At 36.1% G+C, this 20,013-nt stretch overlaps 1 protein-coding gene across 1 annotated transcript in view; it reads left to right on the top strand.

Moving 5' to 3' along the window:
* Positions 1 to 20,013, top strand: part of IARS2 (isoleucyl-tRNA synthetase 2, mitochondrial) — a 65,692-nt gene that overhangs the window by 13,562 nt on the left and 32,117 nt on the right. The window contains exons 3-11 of the mRNA XM_027074993.2: positions 6,150 to 6,309; positions 7,365 to 7,513; positions 7,596 to 7,645; positions 7,727 to 7,836; positions 8,392 to 8,482; positions 8,817 to 8,932; positions 12,891 to 13,060; positions 16,481 to 16,571; positions 17,823 to 17,974. Coding sequence (XP_026930794.1) covers positions 6,150 to 6,309; positions 7,365 to 7,513; positions 7,596 to 7,645; positions 7,727 to 7,836; positions 8,392 to 8,482; positions 8,817 to 8,932; positions 12,891 to 13,060; positions 16,481 to 16,571; positions 17,823 to 17,974 — 1,089 coding nt within the window. The remainder of the gene's footprint in view (positions 1 to 6,149; positions 6,310 to 7,364; positions 7,514 to 7,595; positions 7,646 to 7,726; positions 7,837 to 8,391; positions 8,483 to 8,816; positions 8,933 to 12,890; positions 13,061 to 16,480; positions 16,572 to 17,822; positions 17,975 to 20,013) is intronic.

Raw genomic sequence — 20,013 nt, 5'->3', positions numbered from 1 at the left:
AAAAGTTTTATTTATTTAAATAATCTCTACACTTCCCGTGGGGCCTGAACTCACACCCCTGGCATCAAGAATCGCATGCTCTTCCAGCAGAGCCAGCCAGGTGCCCCTGCTCTCTGATTTCCTATAAGACATTTTCATTTTCTTTCTTTTCTTTTTTTTAAAGACATTGTCATTTTCAAAAGTTTAATGATATGATGACTCTCGGTGTGGATTTCTTTGGATTTTTCATGTTGGACATCATTTAGTTTCTTGAATTCGTAGGTTTATGTCTGTGACCAACGTGTGGAGTTTCTGGCCATTATTTTTTCATGTAGTTTTCCATTTCTGGCTGAAAAAGTCTCCTTTCAGGACAGAGTGACACCTGGGTTAGGTCTTTTGTGATAGTCCCACAGTTCCCTGGTTTTCATGGTTTTCCCTGCCTTTTTTTTCTACCCTGCTTTTTAGAGGGAGTAGTTTATCATTCAGTCGTGGTTTAGCGGTTCCTGTCTCTGTCCTCTCCGTTCTGCAGTCAAGCCCATCTGCTGAACTTTTTATTTCAGTTACTGCTTCACTTTTGAAGTTCTTGTCACTTGAGTTATTTTTCACTTTTAAAATTTACATTTGATATACTAAGTTATATCTCAATTTAAAAAATACGGTTAACTTTATCTCTACACGTTCTTTGAGGCTTTTTATTTTTTCATATTTTTCATGTTGTGCTTCCAGTTGTTTGCTTAAGCATTTTTATCATGGTTCCTTTAAAATCTTTTTCAGGTTGTTCTAACATCTCTGTCATCTCAGTGTTGTCTGCTGTCTTTTTTCTTTCAGTGTCAGATGTTTAGTGTTGGTATGATGAGTGAATTTTTATTGAAACCTTGACATTTTGTGTATTTTGAGAGCCTGGATCTTATTTAAACATTCTGTTTTAGCAGCTTTCACTCACTGACACCTCGCCAGCAGAGGAAGGGGGTCACTGTCTGGCTACTACAAGGAGGGGACGGAAGTCCAGATTCCCCACTCAGCCTCTTTTAACACGAAGGCGGGGTGCTCCTTCTTACTGCTCCGCCAGGTAGAAGTTGTGCTTCCCCCCAAACCTCGGCTGTCACTGCTGGCCAGAAAGTGCTAGCTCCCCGCATGGCCACTACTGATACCAGGGGAGGAAGAGGTGGCCTTGTTACCACTGGGCAGCGGTGAACATCCCCACTCTGCACGAAGCCTCCTTCGAACACCCCCGTGGGAGACAGGTAGGGTTGCCTCGTTGGTGCTGGGTAGGAATGAAGTCCAGCCTCCCTACATGGTCTCCACTGCCGCTGCAGACCGGGGTCTCATTACTACCCAGCAGAGGTGTGGGTCCTACTCGCTACTTGATTTTCTCTGACACCATCCTGACAGGGGAGGAGGGCTTAGGGTGCCTCGTGACAAATTTGCAAAGGTGGAAATCTAGGCTTTTTACTCAGCTTTTGCTTGAAGGAGTGTAATTGAGGCCACAGATTTTTTTGTGGTGCTTGACTGGAGAAGAGCAGTTAGGCTGTCCCTCTCCTGGTGTTTTGGCTAGAGACAGAGGGGAAAAAAGGTTTCGATGGGTTTTCTTCTGTAGCCTTTGGCATTTCCAGATTGCTGGCCTCTTGTGTCCACGTCTAGAATATATGAGGCAAATCAAAACCCTGGAAACTCACCACTGTGTCCATTCTTGGTCTTAAGGTCCTTAGTGCCTTCTCTTTACCTTTCTGTTTGTGTTATATATAATGTCCAGTGTTTTAAATTTTTATTTACTGGGAAGAATTTACTCCATCTTTTAAGAAGTGGGAGGTACATTTTGAAAATTTTTAAAAGTTGATTGTTTTCTTTGGTTATAAATGTGGATTTGGCAAATACAAAAAAGTTGAAAAAAGAAAGTTAAAATTATCATAATCCTATCAAACAAATGTAAATGCCCTTAACATTTTTTGAGGTATTTCCTTAGTTTTAATATTTAAAAAAATAGTTAATGATAATATTTTTATGAATAGATTTTGTCTTGCCTTTTTTTCCTGATATTTTTGACATAAATGTATTTTGAAATTGTTATGATACCCTATATAGGTGTTTCATTATGATATAATGAATATTTTTATACCTACAACTTAAGAATTCAGATTGTTTCCTTGAGTTAGTTTAATAGACAGGAATTTCTGGATACCTATTGGTAAATTACTTTTCAATAGATTATATCACTTTTTATATTACAGGCGACTTAGGAAACTTGCCTTATTGTACTCCACTGACACTGAATTTTATTGCCAATTTGAGTATGTATTACTGATTAGAAAGACAAATGTAATCTCTAAATGTTTTAATTTGTCTCTTACTTGTATATGTTTGGATTTTCATGTTGATTTATTATTAATGTTATTATTACTATTAATCCATTTGTAATTTCTTCAGGTTGATGTCAAGAGGTAGGGATGACCTAAATTGATTTATTTTCCTGACAGGAAATCAGTTATGTATCTAATCAGAAATGTATCTAGTACATTTATGTCCTTTCCATGTTTCTGTCTCCTCTTAAACCATACAAATTAGATATATTTTGGGGCTATCTATGTTCTGATTATTGAGCCATCTATTCTGATGGCACTTTGGTTGGTTGAAATTTTGTTAGAAAAAGTGACTATGCTATATGTAAAAGGAAAACGTTAACTGTCTTGTGTTAATGCTGTATTACACTGGTAGCCCATAGTGAGTGTCCTTAATGGGACTTGATTAAATAAATCTTGGTAATGAAGTATATGGAATCTTAAAAGGAATCAGGTAGATTTTTCTGTACTGACGTGAGAGATGTACAAATATTATTAAGTGAAGGAAGTAAAACAAGTTTTAAAAGTGTTACATTAGAATCTAATTTTGCACACACACACACACAATTTAAATCTAATATTTGTTATTTCTATAGCATTTTTTTAAGTAGGCTCCATACCCAACGTGAGGCTCAAACTCATGACCTTGAGATTGAGTTGTGTGCTCTACTAACTGAGCTAGCCAGTCACCCCCCATTTAAATTTTTTTTAAAACAGGAACCTGTATTACTCTTTTTTTTGAAAGAACTTGTATTACTCTTATAATCACAAACAGCAAAGAAAATATTTTTAAAAAATTTTAATGTACTTAACGGCTAAAAAATAACGCTGGAAAGTCAATGTGTTTGAATAGTCAAAATTTTAAAAAAGGTCAAAGAACACATTGCTCTCCCAGATAGGAATATAGTGCAGCATTATCTGGTTCCGATCAATAAAATAGGTGTCTGGACTAGTCTTGTGTATTTTAATATAGTCTTGTTATTTATCACACAGAAGCTTCAAGAGGTATTATCTTTGTTTTAAAGTTACTCCTTTTAGGTTGTTTTCTCTGTTTTAAATATTTAAAAATTTGTCCATTTATTATTTATCCATTTGTCTTGTGGAACTTTCTGCTGCATATGCTCAAAGAATTAAGACACTTTAATTTAAGAAAGATAGTCTAATCTCCTGTTTTTAGTATCCCCAGTAAGATCATAAGTTGTAATAACAAAAATACAAAACAAAACTCTGTTGTTCCACATTGTTTGGGTTCTTAGGGATAGAAAGACAACTCTTGACGGGATTAAGCAAAAAAGAGAATTTGTTAGGTATTTTAATTGTAGAGTTCAGAGATAGTTCTAGCTCCTTTCATGGCTGGACCCAGGGACTCAGATACTATCAGAGTTGGTTTCTCTTTGTGTTTTACTCTTAAGCATGGTATCCCCCTTTGATGCTCCCCATACCCCCATTTCCACCCCACACATTTCCCAGCATTTATAGGCTTACATTCTTCTATCTTCTCTTCCCCAGTAATTCTTACAAAAGTTCTGGAATTGAATCTCCTTGTCCTGATTTGAGGCACAGGTCTATCCCTGAATCAGTCATTTTGGAGGTGGGGATAGAATATGTTGAAGGCCACAATGGATTATGTGTTCACCCTTGGGGCTGGAATAGAGGCGAGTGAGCTCCACACGGATTGAGGGTAGAGAAGGAGCTATTCTCTAAAAACCTGAGGCACCATGCAAATCCATCTCTTATGTGCATAGTTGGAGGTTCCGTCAAAGACCTGGAGGAGGAACGGTTCCTGCTTTTCCTCAGACATACCCTGTGTAGTCTTGCTGGCTTTCTTGCCATGGAATGCACTTCCCAGATACTCAAATGACTCACTTCCTCATTTTCTTCATGTCTCTGTGCAGATGCCATCTCATCAGGTTTTACTGACCTTCCTTTAAAATAGTACCACCACCCCCACCTCCCCCACCTCACATGCTGTTTTCTGACCTTTACCTTGCTTTTTTCTTAATATGAGTGTATTTATTTTCTGTGTTCCTTCGTTGGAAGGACCCTGTTTGTTATCCTACTCTAGGTTCCCAGAACAGTTCTTAGCACATAGTAGGCATTCAAAACTTTGTTTATTAAATAAAGGAATAGATGAATATTATGAAAGGAAAATGAAAAACAAAAGGAAAAATGAGGACAGGGTTATCATGAGCAAAAGGGTCCGAAGGTTCTTAAACATAACGGAGGAACTTGTTTGGAGAGGAGCGTAATCTGATACTGAGGAACTAGTAAAACATTCTTACTGCGTCCCTGCTGTTCCTTTTACCACAGGCTTCACATAGACCTTTCCTTAATAGGGACATTCTTAATTAGTAGCCCAAATGATTCTATTGTGTTAATATGATCAAAAACAGCACTGTTCATTAGAAATGATGCAAGCTACAATGTAAGCTCTATAGGTAAGTTAAAACTTTTTAGTAGCCCCATAAAAAAGAAGTCAGAAGAAACAGATGAACCTTCTTTTAATATTACATTTAGGTCAACATATCTAAGGTATCTTTTGACATACAGCCTCTCTAAAACTTGTTTTGAGATATTTCACATTCTTTTTTTGTACTATTTGAAATCTGATATATATTTTATATTTACAGTACATCTCAATTTGAACTAGCAATGTTTTCAATTGCTCAGTAGCCACTGGTGGCTAGTGACTACTATATAAGACATTACAGTCTAGAGCATATGTGCATGCATTCAACCAATATTTCTTCAACCAATATTTGTAGAATGGTGCTAGACGCCATTCTAAATGCTGGGAGTTTACTGGTGAAGAAGACAGATGGGGTTTTAAGGAGTTTATATTTTACTGGGAAGGGACAGATAATCAAAATAATTTCAAAAACGAATAAGTGGAAAGGGGGTTATTTATATATTGGTTGATTTAAATAATATACCTACTGTAAAGTACACAAATCTTAAGTGCATGTAATTAGATGACTTTTTATGTCCGGTGATAACCACCCAGATCACAGGTCTTCCTCTTGCCCCTAGGTAAGAAGTTTGAGAGTTAGAGTTTTAAGTGGGGGAAGGTGTGGGAGGAATGTGTAATATCTTTTCTAATTTTGATAAATGTGGAAAGGAGGAAGTAATTTTCTGGATGACTGCATTATTTCCTTTTGGGAAGAAGGAAATTGAGTTTGGAGCCAAATCTATCCTTTGCCTTTGATCTTCCATTTTGTAATGGTAATACATGTTTTAAAAGGCTGCCCTCTAGTATCTAAAATGAACTAAGAAGAGAAATCAGTTATAGAACTATACCTAGTGAAGGTCTAGTGTTTTAATAAAGGTTCTGTCAATGAAAGAAAGAGTTAACTGTGATATTCCATACTCTGGGTGCATTATAAATTCTACATTGATTATATACTATTTCTAAGCTGAATATAAATGATATTGGATTTTTCATGTTAATGTTTTTAGTATGAGTAAAGGAAATTTATAATTGACTTACTTTTACCCTCTGGTTTTTAAGAAGTCAAAATTGTTTCTTAAGAAGGTGGTATAACCTGCTTTTCTGCATATTCCAACTTGACAAATTAATAATTCTGGGCATAATGTTTTTCACTTTGAAACCTTCTATGTGATTTGTTTTCTGGAGTTAATGGCACTTTTAAACTTCAAATATCTGTTACTTTTGTGTTTATGTAGAACTTGAGTTAACAGATTTAATAGGTTATTTTGTTTATGTAAATCTTTTTAAAATTGGGCTTTCCCAGTGTTTTACAATGACATTAAAGTAATGTAATGGTAGGCCACGTGCTTTATGTGTGAATGATGATTATCATTTTATCTTTGCAGATTTTGAAGGATATAGCCAATCGATACCATATGATGAGAGGTTCCAAAATACATTTTGTGCCAGGCTGGGATTGTCATGGGTTACCCATTGAAATAAAAGTATTGTCAGAACTTGGTGGAAAAGCTCAGAATCTTTCAGCTGTAGAAATTAGAGAAAAAGGTAAATAATCCCTATTTCTTTTTTAAAATGGTTATTCATAAACACTGGTCCCTAGGAAAAGTCAGGACTTAATCAAAGAGACTTTCTGTTGTTTTTTGGTTTTGGTTTTTTTGGTTATAAAGGTATCTATTAGAAACCAGTTTTTGTTACAGAAAATTCAGATCTCATTTAAGTGACTTTTGTGAGAACTTACGTTCAGAGACTGAGGAAAGGTTTGTGAGCATTTCCACGTACATTTTTCAATTTTTTGATGTTCATATTTTGTGAAATTATTGTGCTCAGTGTTTTTATTTACTTTCCTAGCTGGAGTTTGTTGACCTATTTCAGGTGCTAGACTAAAAGTCAATTCTAAAATGCGTATATATTTTTTAAATTAATCTCTTATTTGATCCTTTAGTAGCTGGGTGAGGGAGGAATCTTCTGTTCTTAAATTATCATATATTTAGATATGATTGTGAAGATTTTTGACATCACTGTGAAACATCTTCGTGTTAATGGCCTAAACTAGATGTACTGATTACTTTTTCTGTGTATAATGAAATAAAAATTACTCTTACCTTTTCCCAAATTAAGAAATACGAAAAATAATTTTTCCAGTTTATTTTTTCTAAATGTAAAGTTCATTGTATAAAGTCTGAAGAATAGTTTTGAAATTCTAATTAATTCTAGAATTTGTTTTAGTTATCTTCTGGACACCTTTAACTTTCAAAATAATTTCCCTATTGTATACATTTTGTAGTGTATACTATGTACAATACCTGCTTTTAGAGACCTACATACTAAACCATCTTTAAGAGTTTGAATTTACTGGGGCTCCTGGGTGGCTCAGTTGGTTGAGCATCCAACTCTTGGTTCTGGCTCAGGTCATGATCTCACGGTCGTGAGTTTGAACCCCACATCATGCTTTGCGCTGGAAGCCCTTCCCCGGCTTGTTCACCCGCTCACTCGCTCGCTCGCTCTCTCTCTCAAAAAAAAATGAACATTAAAAAAAAAGAGTTTGAATTTATTGGTTTTCAGATGCTTTTTTTTTTGTCTTTCTTAAATTTGTTTTTTAGCTAGATCATTTGCTGAAGCAGCAATTGAGAAACAGAGATCAGCATTTATTCGTTGGGGAATAATGGCGGATTGGAATAATTGCTACTATACATTTGATGGAAAATATGAGGCCAAACAGTTGAGACTTTTCTACCAAATGTATGAGAAGGTAATGAAGTATTTTTTTTCCTTGAGTATGTTAAATTATGTGTTACAAAATTCCAGCTTTCATATGTATTTGTCTTTCATAGGGCTTGATTTATCGATCTTACAAACCTGTGTTTTGGTCTCCTTCATCAAGGTATGTACGTGTTTTTGGTAGTGAAAGTGGAGAATTTTGCGAGGCCTTCAAATATTTATATGTAATATTCTTAAACCTTAGGACTGCATTGGCTGAAGCAGAACTTGAGTATAATCCTGAACATGTCAGTCGCTCAATATATGTAAAATTCCCTCTCTTGAAACCTTCTCCCAAGTTGGTATCTCTCATAGGTAAGATTTATTCATTGCTTGAAATTTATTCAAGTTACAGAATTGTAACATTTGGTAGCATATTTATTTATTTATTTTTTCAACGTTTATTCATTTTTGGGACAGAGAGAGACAGAGCATGAATGGGGGAGGGGCAGAGAAAGAGGGAGATACAGAATCAGAAACAGGCTCCAGGCTCTGAGCCATCAGCCCAGAGCCTGACGTGGGGCTCGAACCCACGGACCGCGAGATCGTGACCTGGCTGAAGTCGGACACTTAACCGACTGCGCCACCCAGGCGCCCCTGTAGCATATTTAAAATTTTATTTTCACAGGGGTGCCTGGGTGGCTCAGTCAGTAGAGCGTCCAACTTCAGCTTGGGTCATGATCTCACAGTTTGTGAGTTCAAGCGTCAGAGCCCTGCGTCAGGCTCTGTGCTGACAGTTCAGAGCCTGGAGCCTGCTTTGGATTCTGTGTCTCCCTCTTTCTCTGCCCCTTCCCCGCTCATGTTCTGTCTCTCTCTGTTTCTCAAAAATGAATAAACATTAAAAAAAAAATTAAAATTTTGTTTTCACAGATGGTTCATCTCCTGTTAGTTTTTTAGTCTGGACCACCCAGCCTTGGACAATTCCTGCCAATCAAGCTGTTTGTTATATGCCAGACTCAAAGTAAGTTTATTGCTGTATTTTTTGTTTTATCCACAAATAGGAGCAGTTTCATCATTAGCATTATGTTGGATTTATTTCATCATTGTTCTCTTAAAATTCGGTGAATTATAACATAGTTATTGTGTTCATATAGGTTTTATTAAGCTTTAGATGATTCCATTTAAGACCTCATGTGCAGCTTTTTTGGAAAACAAATGTAAGGGATGAAGTTCTTTGAAAGTAGTGCTTTTTTTTAATTTTGAAGTTAGTTTTCCTAAAATGATGTAAAACATTTAAAATAGCTGTGGCTTTTCTTTTTCATTATTAGTAATTTTCTCCTAAAATTTTATTTTAGGTATGCTGTTGTGAAATGTTCCAAATCTGGGGACCTGTACATACTTGCTGCAGATAAAGTAACACCCATTGCTTCTGTTTTGGAAACAACACTTGAAGTTATTTCAACATTTTCAGGTGAAGATTTATAGAAACTCTGACCATCACAGTCATCAGAGTATCCATTTGATTTGAGTTTAGTATTTGGCTGAACATTTCTCATTGTAAATTGAAACAGATATGGCCTCTGTTTTTGTAGAATATATTTCACATTGATTACACTGAAGGAAAATATATATTAAATGTGATAAGAGTCTAGAAAATATGAACATTAACAAAAACACAACAGTATATCTGGTAAATACCTAATGAAAAATTAGATAAATGTCCTTTGTACAATGTAGAATGTGCAAGTATCCTTTTAAAATTTTATTCAAAGGATGCCTCCTGGCTCAGTCAGTAGAGCATGTGACTCTTGATCTCAGGGTCATGAGTTCAAGCCCCACATTGGGCATGGAGCCTACTTACAATAAAAATTCCTTAAAAATTAAAAACAAAAAAATAAAATTTTACTCAAAATTGAGTCACCAAAAATTCTTGTTATCTGATTTAATCAGAGACACAGGGAAGGAATTAAATATGTTTATTTTTTGGTATATGATTTTAATGAGGAAAGTTAATAAATTCAGAAAATTATTCCTGAGATTGTTCTTCTGTCAAAAGAATCCTTAGTAAGCTGTAATTTGTAACTTCTGAAGTATTGATTGATTTTGAAATATAATTACTAAAATCTAGGGAAGTCCATTTATTTATTTTAATTTATTTTAATGTTTGTTTATTTTTGAGAGAGAGAGAGACAGAGCATGAGCAGGGGAGGCACAGAGAAAAAGGGAGACACAGAATCCAAAGCAGGCTCCTGAAAGCTCAGAGCCCAATGCAGGGCTTGAACTCACGAACTGTGAGATCCTGACCTGAGCCAAAGTTGGACACTTATTAATCAACGGAGCCACCCAGGGCACCCCAAAATCTAGGGAAGTTTAAAATTACCTTTTATCTTTAGGGATGATACATCTTTGCGTTTCTTGAATTTCTTACTTAAAGAGAAAAATCACATGAGTAGGATGAGTAGAGATACCCCGAAATGGAAAGATTGGCTAGTCAAATAAAGAAGCCCTCTAAATGCATCATTTTAGACGAGATTGGGCGTGTTCAGGGTGGTATGGCCATAAACCTAAATGTATCATTTTAGGTGCAGGCCGATTAGAAGTTGAAGCGGTCTTAACAAAAATAAGAGGGTTTTATGTCAAAAGCAGGAAAGAAGCTACAAAATGTTTGGTATTTAATACCATTTGGTCCTTGTTGGTGCCGTAAGTAAGTTAGAGGATCCAGCATATTCTTTACCCCATAACCCTCTCCTATCCCTTTTTTAAGCACAGAAGGTAGTACAGATTTCACTGAAAAGTTAGATGTTGTTGCAGAAGCTAAATGGCATTCTCGTGAGGTGTTTGAAAGTACTCAGGTTAAATTTAAGGTCATCTTTCTAGGTTGGATAATTGTTTCAAATTATTATGTCAGAGAATTATCGGGTTGCCGTTTTGAGACACCACATTTTAGAGGAGTAGGTACACTTCTCATCTGTGGCAAATAAACTGATGACGGATAGCTTATTAACTTATTAAAGTGGCAGGAATGTTGAACAGCTCAAATGTAATAATTTGTGTGGGAGGATAGCTTTTCTTTACAGAAAAATATAAATTGTTTCTTATTGACCAAAGATCTTTGTTGGGACAGGAGAGAGAATATTGAGTGGCAGATATACTAAGGATGGAGATAAAGGAAGGTTAATAGGTGAAGTTTACTTTTCCCTAAACCTTTCATTTCCATACTAAAAATGCTTGAGAAGTACAACATAGGGTCACAGGGACTTGTCTTACTTGCAAATGTAACTTAAAGAAAGGAATCAAAGTGAAAAAATCAATATTAACAATTCTCTTCATTGACAGCATTGTGAATTATCTTGGAAAACATGTATCCTGAAGTATTCAAGTTTTTCCTAGTAATTAAAGTATTTTCTAGGAATAAAATGCCAAGTCATCCAAGTCCAACAGTGAGGAGAACTTGTGATTTATTTTCAGAAAAGGGAGTTCATTGCCATCAGTTATAAGGGAATGTTAATTTTTCTCAAGCCTTTTTATTCGTATACTGTTATAATCAAAATGACATCAGCAACAGGGCTGTCTATGAAATGTTAAAGTTAAAAGATTTGTATTCTTTTGGTGATATTGAATCGGTTACGTCTTATTCCTCTACAGCCAGAAAGGAAGGATCGTAAAAGTGGAGACATTGCTCTGTGAGGACAGATTTTTTTTTTTTAAGTTAATATTATTTAGTTTAGAAAGATGAAGGATGGTTTGTGGGGAAGATCTTAGGAGTAAGGGGACCATTGAAATTTCTTTAATTATTGAAGAGTAGGTAGACTTAACAGACTTACCTAGTACATCTTGGTAAATACATAAGTAGAACCAGGTAATCTTTTTAAAGTTTGGGGACTTATTTATTTCTGTTGTTTTTAGAGCATATGAAAGATTAATTTATAGAATCCAACTCAAGAGGCAGTAAAGGTGAGAAACATTACTGATAGTGTGGAAAAATTGACAGATGGTGGATACAATGTATTATTAAAAGGGCTGGGGTTATACAGAATATTAGAGTCATACTTGCTTTGGGAGTTGGATTCAGTCATTTATTAGCCATGTAACACCAGGCATATTGCCTACATTTTCTTGTTTTCTGATTTATAAATTGCAGATAATATTAGGTGTTTGGTAGTATTATGAAGATGAAGTAAGAATTTATGTTGAACCCAGTACATGGTAGGTACCTACTGACTGTTAGGTATTATTTATCATCTCTTACCTTTTTAGGGTAACATGAAAAGCAACAACAGTTAATTCCCATAGAGATAGTGTTAGAACCTGTTGGTCATTGATCTGTTCTAATTTCTTTGTCCTTATATTCCAAAAGGTGCATAGCTGTACATAAGTTAGAGAAATCTTGGGCTCATTTGTGTTGTCTGTTATAATAATTGCTAATATTTTATTTTTATTTTTTTTTAAATTTTTTTAATGTTTATTTATTTTTGAGACAGAGAGAGACAGAGCATGAATGGGGGAGGGTCAGAGAGAAAGGGAGACACAGAATCTGAAGCAGGCTCCAGGCTCTGAGCTGTCAGCACGGAGCCTGATGCGGGGCTTGAACCCACAGACCACGAGATCATGACCTGAGCCGAAGTCGGACGCTTAACCGACTGAGCCACCCAGGCGCCCCAATAATTGCTAATATTTTAAATCATTTACTGTGTGGCAGTTATTGTGCTAAGTGCCCCCAAATACTTAAAATGTATTACCTCAATTTATCCTCATGGCAACCCTCTGAGATGGGAACTGTAATTTTCTACATACTATAGGTTCCTAAAGGTCACAATGCAAGTAAAAAGGGAAGCCAAGTTTGAGGCCAGTCTTGTTCCAGATCCTGCACTTTTCTTTTTTTTTCTTTTAATTTGTTTTAATGTTTATTTTTCTTGAGAGAGAGAAAGAGAGAGAGAGAAATTGAGCATGAGCAGGGGAGGGGCAGACAGAGAGGGAGACACAGAATCTGAAGCAGGCTCCAGACTCTGAGCCGTCAACATAGAGCCCGATGTGGGGCTCGAACTCATGGGCCGTGAGATTATGACCCGAGCCAAAGTCAAAAGCCTAACTGACTTAGCCACGCAGGCACCCCTCTTTTTTTTTTTTTTAATTGAAGTTTATTTATTTATTTTGAAAGAGAGGGAGAATGAGCAGGGGAGGGGCAGCGACAGGAGAGAGAATTCCAAGCAGGCTTTGTGCTCCACGCTGAGTACAACATGGGGCTCATTCTGAACGATGATGAGATCATATCCTGAGCCAAAAATCAAGAATCGGACACTTAATTGACTGAGCCACCCAGGTGCCTGGAAGATCCTGCACTTTTCACTTGCTACTCTCTTGCTACTCTTAAAGAGGTAGAAACATTGTTACTTAAGATAATTCTTAATTATGGTTTTTTTTCCCCACAGGTGTAGATTTGGAAAATGGTACTTGTACTCATCCTTTAATTCCTGGTAAAGCCTCTCCTCTTTTACCTGCAAATCATGTGACCATGACAAAAGGAACAGGGTTGGTTCACACAGCCCCAGCCCATGGTATGGAAGATTACAGTGTTGCTTCTCAACACAACCTGTCCACGGTACTTTTCCTCTTTTCTTTCCTTTTTAATTGTTGCTTTTGTAGAATTAAAATGATAAATCCTAATTAACATCTTTATGTTTTGGGGATAAGCAATCGTTTTTGTCACAATTAAGTTGTGAAATGCTCGGGTTTGTTCAGTACCCTAATGCCTCGTTAATTCATACTAATTGAGAAAGATTTTGGAGAATTAACACAAAATCAGCGCAGAATTAGAATTGAAAAATACATATTAAATGGGGAGAATTTTTTCTCTTTCTGTTTGAAAGAGCAGTTTGTTTTTAAACAGTCCTCTTTAAATTTATGTTATACATGTCAGTTACTTAGGGAGTTTTTTCCTTTAGTTAAAAGTGAGTCCCAAAGTCAGCACAATGTATGTACATTACAATTGATCTGGACATTAATAGAGACCAAGTTAAAGGTATTTTTAGTATATTTAACTTTTTAAAAAACTATTTTATTTTTCATCATCAAAAGTGTACTCTTTAATCCCCACCCTTATTTCCTCCATCCCCTCCTCCCCCCTCCCCTCTGGTAACCATCAGTTTGTTCTCAGTAGTTAAGAGTCTGTTTCTTGGTGTCTCTCTCTCTTTTTGCCTTTTGTTTGTTTCTTAGATTCCACATATGAGTGAGATCATATGGTATTTGTCTTTTTTGACTGACTTATTTTGCTTAGCATTATACTCTAGATACATCCGTGTTGTTATAAATGGCAAGATTTCATTCTTTTTTATGGCTGAATAATATTCCAGTGTGTGTGTGTGTGTGTGTGTGTGTGTGTGTGTGTGTGTGTGTACTGAGCCACCCAGGTGCTCCTGAATTCGTGTTTTTTTTGAAAGTTTTTGGGTACATACTCAGTAGTGTGATTACCAGATTATAGGGTAGTTCTGTTTTTAACATTTTGAGGAAACCCCATACTGTTTCCACAGTGGCTGCACGGGTTTGCATTTCTACTAACAATGCACGAGGGTTCCTTTTTCTCCCTGTCTTTGCCAACACTTGCTGTTTCTTGTGTTTTGATTTTAGCCATTCTGATAGTCGTGCAGTGATACCTCTTTGTAGTTTTGATTTGCATTTCCCTGATGATGAGTGATGTTGAGCATCTTTTCATGTCTTTTGGCCATCTGGATGTCTTCTTTGGAGAAATATCTGTTCGTGTCTTCTGCCCATTTTTAATTGGATTATTTTTGCGGTGTTGAGTTTTATAAGTTCTTCATATATTTTGGATACTAACCCTTTATCAGATATGTCATTTACAAGTACCTTATCCCATTTAGTATTTTGCCATTTAGTTTTTTTGGTTGTTTCCTTCTCTGTGAAGAAACTTTTTATTTTGGTGTAGTCCCCATAGTTTATTTTTGCTTTTGTTTCCCTTGCCTCAAGAGACCTCTCTAGAAAAAAGTTGCTGCAGTCGATGTCAGAGAGGTTACTGCCTATGTTCTCTTCAAAGATTTTTATGATTTCAGGTCTTACATTTAGGTCTTTAATCCATTTTGAGTTTGTTTTTGTGTATGGTGGAAGAAAGTGGTCCAGTTTCGTAATTTTGCATGTAACTGTCCAACTGGAAAAATTCGTTGAAGAGACTTTTTCCCATGGTATATTCATTCCTCCTTTGTCGAAGATTAATTAACTATCTAATTGTCCGTTTACTTCTGGGTTTTCTGTTCTATTCCATTCATCTATGTGTCTATTTTTATGCCAGTACCATACAATTACTACCACTTTGTAACATAACTTGAAATCTGGAATTGTGATACCTCCAGTTTTGTTTTTCTTTTTAAAAATTTTTCTAATGTTTATTTTTAAGAGGGAGAGAGACAGAGACGGAGCATTAGAGGGGGAGGGGCAGAGAGGGGGAGACACAGAATCCGAAGCAGGCTCCAGGCTCCGAGCTATCAGCACAGAGCCCAATGCGGTGCTTGAACTCATGAACCATGATATCATGACCTGAGCCAAAGGTGAACACTTAACCGACTAACCCACCCAGGTGCCCCTGTTTTTCTTTTTTAAGATTGCATTGGCTGTTAGAAGTCTTAGGTATAGTTCCATACAAATTTTAATATTTTTTGTTCTACTGTGAAAAATGCTGTTGGTATTTTGATAGGGATTGCATTAAATCTGTAGATTGCTTTGGGGAGTATAGACATTTTAACAATATTTGTTCTTCCAACCCATGAACATAGAATGTCTTTCCATTTCTTGGCATCATCTTGAATTTCTTTCATCACTGTTTTACAGTTTTTAGAGGACAGGTCTTTCACTTATGGTTAAGTTTATTCCTAGATAATTTATTATTTTTAGTACAATTTTAAATGGGATTGGTTTCTTAATTTCACTTTCTGCTGCTTCATCATTGGTGTATAGGAATGCAGCAGATTTCTGTACATTGATTTTGTATCCTGTGACTTTACTGCATTCATTTATCAGCTCTAGCAGTTTTTTGGTGGAGTCTTTAAGGTTTTATATATATAGTATCGTGTCATCTGCAAATAATGAGAGTTTTATTTCTTTCTTAGCAGCTTGGATGCCTTTTATTTCTTTATGTTGTCTAATTGCTATGGTTAGGACTTCCAGTACTATGTTGAATAAATGTGGTGGGAGTGGACTTCCTTGTCTTGTTCCTGACCGTAGGAGAAAAGCTCTCAGTTGTTCCCCATTGAGTACATTGTTGGCTGTGAGTTTTTCGTATACAGGCTTTATTATGTTAAGGTATGTTTTCTCTACTACTTTACAGAGGGTTTTTATCGTGAATGGATGTTATACTTTGTCAGATGCTTTTTCTGCATCTGTTGAAATGATCATAATGGTTTTTATCCTTTCTCTTATTGATGTGACACCACGTTGGTTGTTTTGTGAATCTTAAACCACACTTACATACAGGAATAAATCTCAAATGATTACGGTGTGTGATTTTTTTTAAATGTATTATTAGATTCAGTTTGCTAATATTTTGTTGAGGATTTTACTTTTTTTTTTTTTTAATTAAACTTCAGGTATTTGTTTTAATAAGACATTGTGCCTTTTGGGGTGCCAGAGTGGTACAGTCTGTTAAGCATCTGATTCTTCATTTTGGCTCAGGTCATGATCTCACAGTTGTGAGATCAAGGCCCTGCGTCAGACTCTGCGTCAGACTTTTCCGCTGCGTGGAGCCTGCTTAAGATTCTCTTTCTCGCTCTCCCTCTGCTCCTCCCCTGCTTGTGTGCTTGTGCGCTTGTGCGCGCCCTGTGTCTCAAAAACAAAAAAGACATTTGCCTTTTGTGGTTTAAATGTGTAAATCCACAAATTTCTATTAACTAAGAAGTATCCAGATTTTCAATGCAGTGAAAGACTGTACTGATATGTTTTATATAGATTGTTTTGCCAGGTATTGTCATAAGATAAAATATCTTGGTACTTTGTTGTTGAAAATAACCCTTTGTAGGATTGTTTAGTGGATGAAGATGGAGTTTTCACAGAAGTTGCAGGTCCTGAACTTGAAAACAAGGCTGTCCTTGAAGAGGGAACAGATGTGGGTGAGTATTGTATGTGTTACTATGATAAATAGATACTTTCTGAAAAGCAGCCAGCAGTAAGCTTTGCTGGCTCTTCTCCCATCTTACACTCTCATTAGAAACAAAAATCTGAAATTGTATTTTATTTTACTGCATGGTTTAAAATGGAAGTTGGGACTTGTTCATCTTTTGCTTTAAAATTGTTCTGTTTAAGCAAAGCAGGGCAGTCAACAGGGAGTGGTGTTATTTTATGGCTATGGCTGTATTAGTTTTGTGGAGAAATAAAATCAAGCTTGAGGCTAGGTGCTGACCGTGTATCAGACACTACTGTTTTTCTAACCCTCTTGTAAATCACTGATCCCCTGTGCAGTGCTGTTTATGTACTATGATCTTCGGGGTCCTCCAGCCTTGACTTGTCTTTTTGACTTTTTATAGTTATAGACCCAAGGACCAGGTACTGTTAAGACCTTTCTTCGCCCACACTAAGGCTAATTAAACATGGTGTATTACTTTCCTAGAACTACTGTAACAAATTACCATAAATCTACCAGTTTAAAACAACAGAAATTTATTCTCACAGTTCCGGAGGCTAGAAGTCTGAAATCAGTGGTTTGGCAGGGCCTTGCTCCCTCTGAATGCTCTATGGAAGAATCCTTCCTTGTTTCTTCCTAGCTTCTGGTGGTTTCTGGTTATCCTTAGCTTTCCTTGGTATCATTCTAATCTTTGCCTCTGTTGTCCCAAGTCCTTTGCTCTTGTGTGTCTCTATCCTCCCCTCTTATTAGGACACTAGTCATTGGATTCAGGGCCTACTCTAATCCATTGTGACCTCATCTTAACTTGATTACATCTGCAAAGACCCTATTTCCAAATATGGTCACATTCACAAGTACTAAGGGTTAGGATGTGAACATATCATTTGGGGGGATAAATTCAACCCACTATAGCTGGTTTCTTTTGGATTCTTTGGAGACCATTTTAAGATTCATGGTATGAAAGATTATGGTATGAATTTCAAATGTAGAATTTTAGATATATCCTATTTATCTTTCCTTTGGAATGAAGAGCCGTGGGAATGGCTTAATTTAGAGTCTACTTAAGGTTTTGTAGTCCCTGCTTTTTTTTGCCAAGAGGTTCCCAGATTATGCCTCTGTAGCTACTCTTACCAACTGGTACCTACCGGTTCAGATTAGTACTCCTTGGGAATTACAGAGCTATTAGGATTTTCATAGTACTTTTTAATTCTAATGTAAATTGTTATTGATTTTTTCAAAGTTATAAAGATGCTTCAGGCTTCAAAACATTTGTTGAAAGAGGAGAAATTGGTACACAGCTATCCCTATGACTGGAGGACTAAGAAACCAGTGGTTATTCGTGCCAGCAAGCAGTGGTTTGTAAATATCACGGATATCAAGGCTACAGCCAAGGTATACGAGACATCCTGTTGTGAGCATTGGGTTTTAATTCCCTCAGTATGAAAGGATTGCATGGGAGGTTGAAGTAGGATTTGGGGAATAGAAGGGATTGCTGCTATTATGATTTGGTGATGTGATTTGGTTTCATAAAATTATAGTTTTAGATTTAGAAGGATCTTGGATTTCCATTCCTTCATTATACACGTGTGGCTTAAAGAGGTTAAGTGACATGCCCCAATTTCCTGCCCAGTATAGTGAAAGTAATATAGAGTTAGGACAGATGTGAGTTCAGGAGGTGGTTAGCCTCTCAGAACCTCAGTTTCCTCATCTATATAAAGTTGATAATAATGCCTACCTCGTGGGGTAAGTGAATGAGGGTTCCAGACCAGTGTCTGGCACATAGTAAACATCTCAGTAAAACTCTTTAAAAACGCTTTGCTTCCTTAAGATTGAAATTGCAGTCCATTCAAAAAATTATTGCTTTGACTTAACAAAGACTTTAAAATGGGTATTCTAAATATTAATATATATTTGAGCTTCTTCATTCACCACATAGTATATGTATCTCTGTGTGTGTGTGTGTGTGTGTGTGTGTGTGTGTGTGTTGTAAACAACTTAATTCTGTTGAATGAAAGAGCTCAGATATGTATTTGTTAGCCAGGCTGATAATGAAGATACTTTATGTTACTGCTTTCATCTTAACATATAACTGTAATCAGTTGGTTTATTTGTTGACTTGGCAATTTGAAGCCCTTGCCAAAGCCGGGCAAGCAGTTTACATTTTCTGTGTTTGTATAGAGTGGACAGCTATCGTATGGACTGTTTTATTGTTTGCGTTCCTGTGAAGCCTGTTTTCCTTTGTTGTAAATGTTGAGTTTTGTAACTTCAGCTCTGCACAGATTTTTGATTGAAGACCATCTAAGTCTGATGCAGAATGCTGGAGCCTCGTGTTTTGTTTCATTTTGGTTTCGATTCCTTCACAGATAATTTTCAGTTTCTCATTGCAGTAATAGAATAATGTGCTGCATGTTTCTCCTACCCAAATTCAACATTAATCACCTTCTGGCCAATTTTATTTTGTCTGCACCCCTCCTACCACCTTCCTTTCACTCCCCACCCACTGGATTATTGTGAAGCAAATTTCAGGCCTTATGTCTTCATAAATATTTCAGTATGTATACCTGAAAGATAAAGACTATTTAAACATAATTCAAATGCCATTGTTACCATCTTATAAAAGTAATAGTTATTGCTTAACAAAATCAAATATCCAGTCTGTATTCCTATTTCTTGGATTTTCAAACCAAGGGTGAATCAAATTGAATCGCATATGTTGCCATTCTTCCAGTAGGTTTTGAGGGAGGGGATTTCCTGTAGTTGAGGTTAAGTGAGGAAGATATTTAAATCGCTCTGCAAGCAGAAAAATGCTTAATTAATGGCTCGATTCTTAAAAATGAAGTTGACATATTTGTCCTTTCTTGAGATTATTACCAAACATTTTTCTTATATAACTCATCTTTTGGTAACTGACAAATGAAATGAAATAAAAAACAACTTTTTGGGGGGCTGAAGGGAGAGGAAGTTCTTGCGAGAGAGCAAATAATAGAAAGTGTGATTTTCAGAGTGTTTTCTGTGTTGTAAACCATAGTATGTGAAATTAGGTAATATTGCAGCCCTTGTTTATCAGCCTAAAACAGCTTATTTTTTAAGTAAGTACTTAAAAATTATTGTTGCAGTCATGTTTGAATGTATTTTAACTGTGGTTTAACTAAGTATAATACTTCTACTAACCCTAGTATTACCAGTTTTGATCTAGGGTGTTTGGAAATCAGTAGAAAATCTCTTGTCCCGTCCTCTAAAGGTGAAGTCTGTTCTCAGTGTTATTTATTAGATCCTTTGTGGCCTTCTTTTAACTTTGCTTCATTTACTCTGAAATCTGTTTTTTAGTTTAATTTTTTGGGTATGGGGAGGGAGACATGTAAATGACTATAAACATCCAGAATAAAGAGCTATGAGAATAAATAGTGGAAGTTGTGGAAAATATGTTCTGC

This window comes from Acinonyx jubatus, chromosome E4, assembly GCF_027475565.1.
Source record: "Acinonyx jubatus isolate Ajub_Pintada_27869175 chromosome E4, VMU_Ajub_asm_v1.0, whole genome shotgun sequence".
In the NCBI taxonomy this organism is placed as follows: Eukaryota; Metazoa; Chordata; class Mammalia; order Carnivora; family Felidae; genus Acinonyx; species Acinonyx jubatus.
The sequence above is the reverse complement of the archived record's forward strand: the minus strand, read 5'-3'. Positions and strand labels throughout refer to the sequence as shown.